The following is a 2223-nucleotide window of genomic DNA, read 5'->3' as shown; positions in this document are numbered from 1 at the left end:
ACTTTAAACTGGACTCTGCATCACACTTGCAACATTATTTTGCACCACCAACATGGACACAATTCACTGTTCTACTGCATTTTGCACCATATTTATTGTGCACTTTACTGAACCTTTCATTGCCTTTTGCACCAGTATTCTTAAACTGGTTTTTCCTTTTCTCCTACACTTTACATTCTGATCACTGCTGCATTTTATACATGGTGATGAGTGTTGGCCCAGTGGTTAGAATAGTGCACTTGTTCTCTGAGAATTTTGCAAGGCCCACAGCCTACACTTCTCTGGTTCTCTGAGCAAAACCTTAAACCCCAAACTGCTTCCTATGTGACACACAATGGCAGCACACTGCTTCCCAAGGTGATGGGTTAAATGCAGAGGCTGAATTTCCCCATTTTGAGACAAAAAAAAGGGATTACATTACATGTTCAGCTTTAAGCAACAAAAGTTGGTCTAAGTATATCTTGTCCTCCTCCCCCACCGCCACCACAAAGAACAAACATGTCAGCTGTTTTCAAAGTGATATTTATTGTTACATGTAAAGTACTTATTTTGGAGAACAGACATGATCAGAAAACAAAATCCAATTTGGTCATGGTCTCAGCGCATCACTGAGCTCCCTGGAATGAAGTTAGAGTTTTTGGTAGAGTCAAATATGAGCAGGAAACCACGAAGCATGAATACAAAACAGTCTGATAGTTAAAGGCACAGCATGAAGGCAGCAGAGTCGCGATGGATCGCTCCTCATCTAACAGACAGAATTCATTTAAAAAAATATATCCCAACAACAAAGCAGACACCCTTCAAGACAGCATTTACAGCTTTATCATAATCCCAGGAAAAAACAAACAAATTACAAGTACAGGGCTACAGTTAGCAAATCCCACCGATCAGCACCAAGGAGCGACCTCGTGGTTTCTGATACGCAGACGTCCACAGCGCCACCTACTGAGACATGCTGGCACTGCGTTAATTGGGAGGACGCACCCAAACTTGAAATCCTTTCAACTTCCAGCTGATTTTTTTTTGGCCTTCTGATGCATATTTTCAATGGTACGGCACTCAGGAATGTCTGTCGCCGTGCCCAGGAGATCATTTACTCACCAGTCAGAGTAGAAATATGTAAACAACCTTGCAGCTGGTATATTATGCATACTTGTATTGGAAAAAACAAAAGCCCAAAAAAAATAAAAACAGCAGTCTGATAAGTAACAGGTTGATAAGCGCCGCCACCGGAGCCTCACCTTCAATACAGGATCCTTCAGGAAACGCCTCCGTTTATGAGGAGAGGCAGGGGGGAAGGGGAGGGGGCATGCAGCTGGATGATTCTGACTCATTTTAAGGCAAAAACAAAAACCAATCTTCATTTCTTCGCCAGAGGAGAGCTCTCTCAGATGCTAATTGCTTTCAGGAGGGGGTGGAGTAGAAGTGTCACTGTGATCCCAGCGGCGGCCTTTAGGCGCGCTTCATCCCTCTGCCCATCAAGCAGGCGAAGACCGTCATCACCATTTTAGGTTTGACCTCCACCAGGTCCTCTGGCAATGCGTAGACGCGCGCGCCAATCTTCCTCGCCATTGAGATGGCGTATCTGCGAAGGACAAGGGTTTGTTAGCAAGGCTGCTAAGAGACATTCTTGGGATAAACACCTTGAAGTAAAAATACCAAAACTTATAGTTTCACACAGAAGCATGAGGGAAGAGATATCCGTCCAAAACACGCGCCTAAATATCTAAAATTCTAAATGTAAGAAAATAGCTATGGAGTGAATTTGGTTCCATTATCGTTGAAAGCAAAGAACAATATACAATTTTTGTAGACGAAAAAAACATTTGAATATTAAAATTTGAAAAATGTTTAAATCAAAGGAAGGTTTTGAGAGTAATTTTGCCATTTTCTCAGTTTTTATTCTCATTTCAAATTTAATAATTGAACTTTATTGATCTGACATTGGAGAAATTTACCTCTGCATTTAACCCATCCCCTTGGGGAGCAGTGGGCTGCCATGGTGGGGCGCCGAGGAACAGTGTGGGGTTAGGGGTCTTACTCAGGGACCCAGCGTGGCAGTCTGTGGGAGTGGGGCTCGAACTCGGAACCTCAGGATTCTAGGCGCAATGCCCTAATCACTAGGGCACCACTCCCCAATTTAAAAATACATTTTTCACATTTAATTAAACTAAATCAAAGTTTTCTTTTCAGATTTATTTTTATAACTTTAACCTTTAAATT

General features: G+C 42.2%; 1 protein-coding gene across 1 annotated transcript in view; it reads right to left on the bottom strand.

Annotated features, from left to right (window-relative positions):
• Positions 1 to 506: 506 nt before the first annotated feature.
• Positions 507 to 2223, bottom strand: part of LOC107087894 (plastin-3-like) — a 32329-nt gene continuing 30612 nt past the window's right edge. Inside the window, exon 16 of the mRNA XM_015379724.1 lies at positions 507 to 1585. Within this exon, the coding sequence (XP_015235210.1) occupies positions 1453 to 1585 (133 nt within the window). The 3' untranslated portion in view covers positions 507 to 1452. The remainder of the gene's footprint in view (positions 1586 to 2223) is intronic.

The sequence above is a fragment of the Cyprinodon variegatus genome, unplaced genomic scaffold, assembly GCF_000732505.1.
Source record: "Cyprinodon variegatus isolate N-32 unplaced genomic scaffold, C_variegatus-1.0 Scaffold198, whole genome shotgun sequence".
Lineage (NCBI taxonomy): Eukaryota > Metazoa > Chordata > Actinopteri > Cyprinodontiformes > Cyprinodontidae > Cyprinodon > Cyprinodon variegatus.
This window is presented reverse-complemented; position numbering and strand designations above follow the sequence as displayed.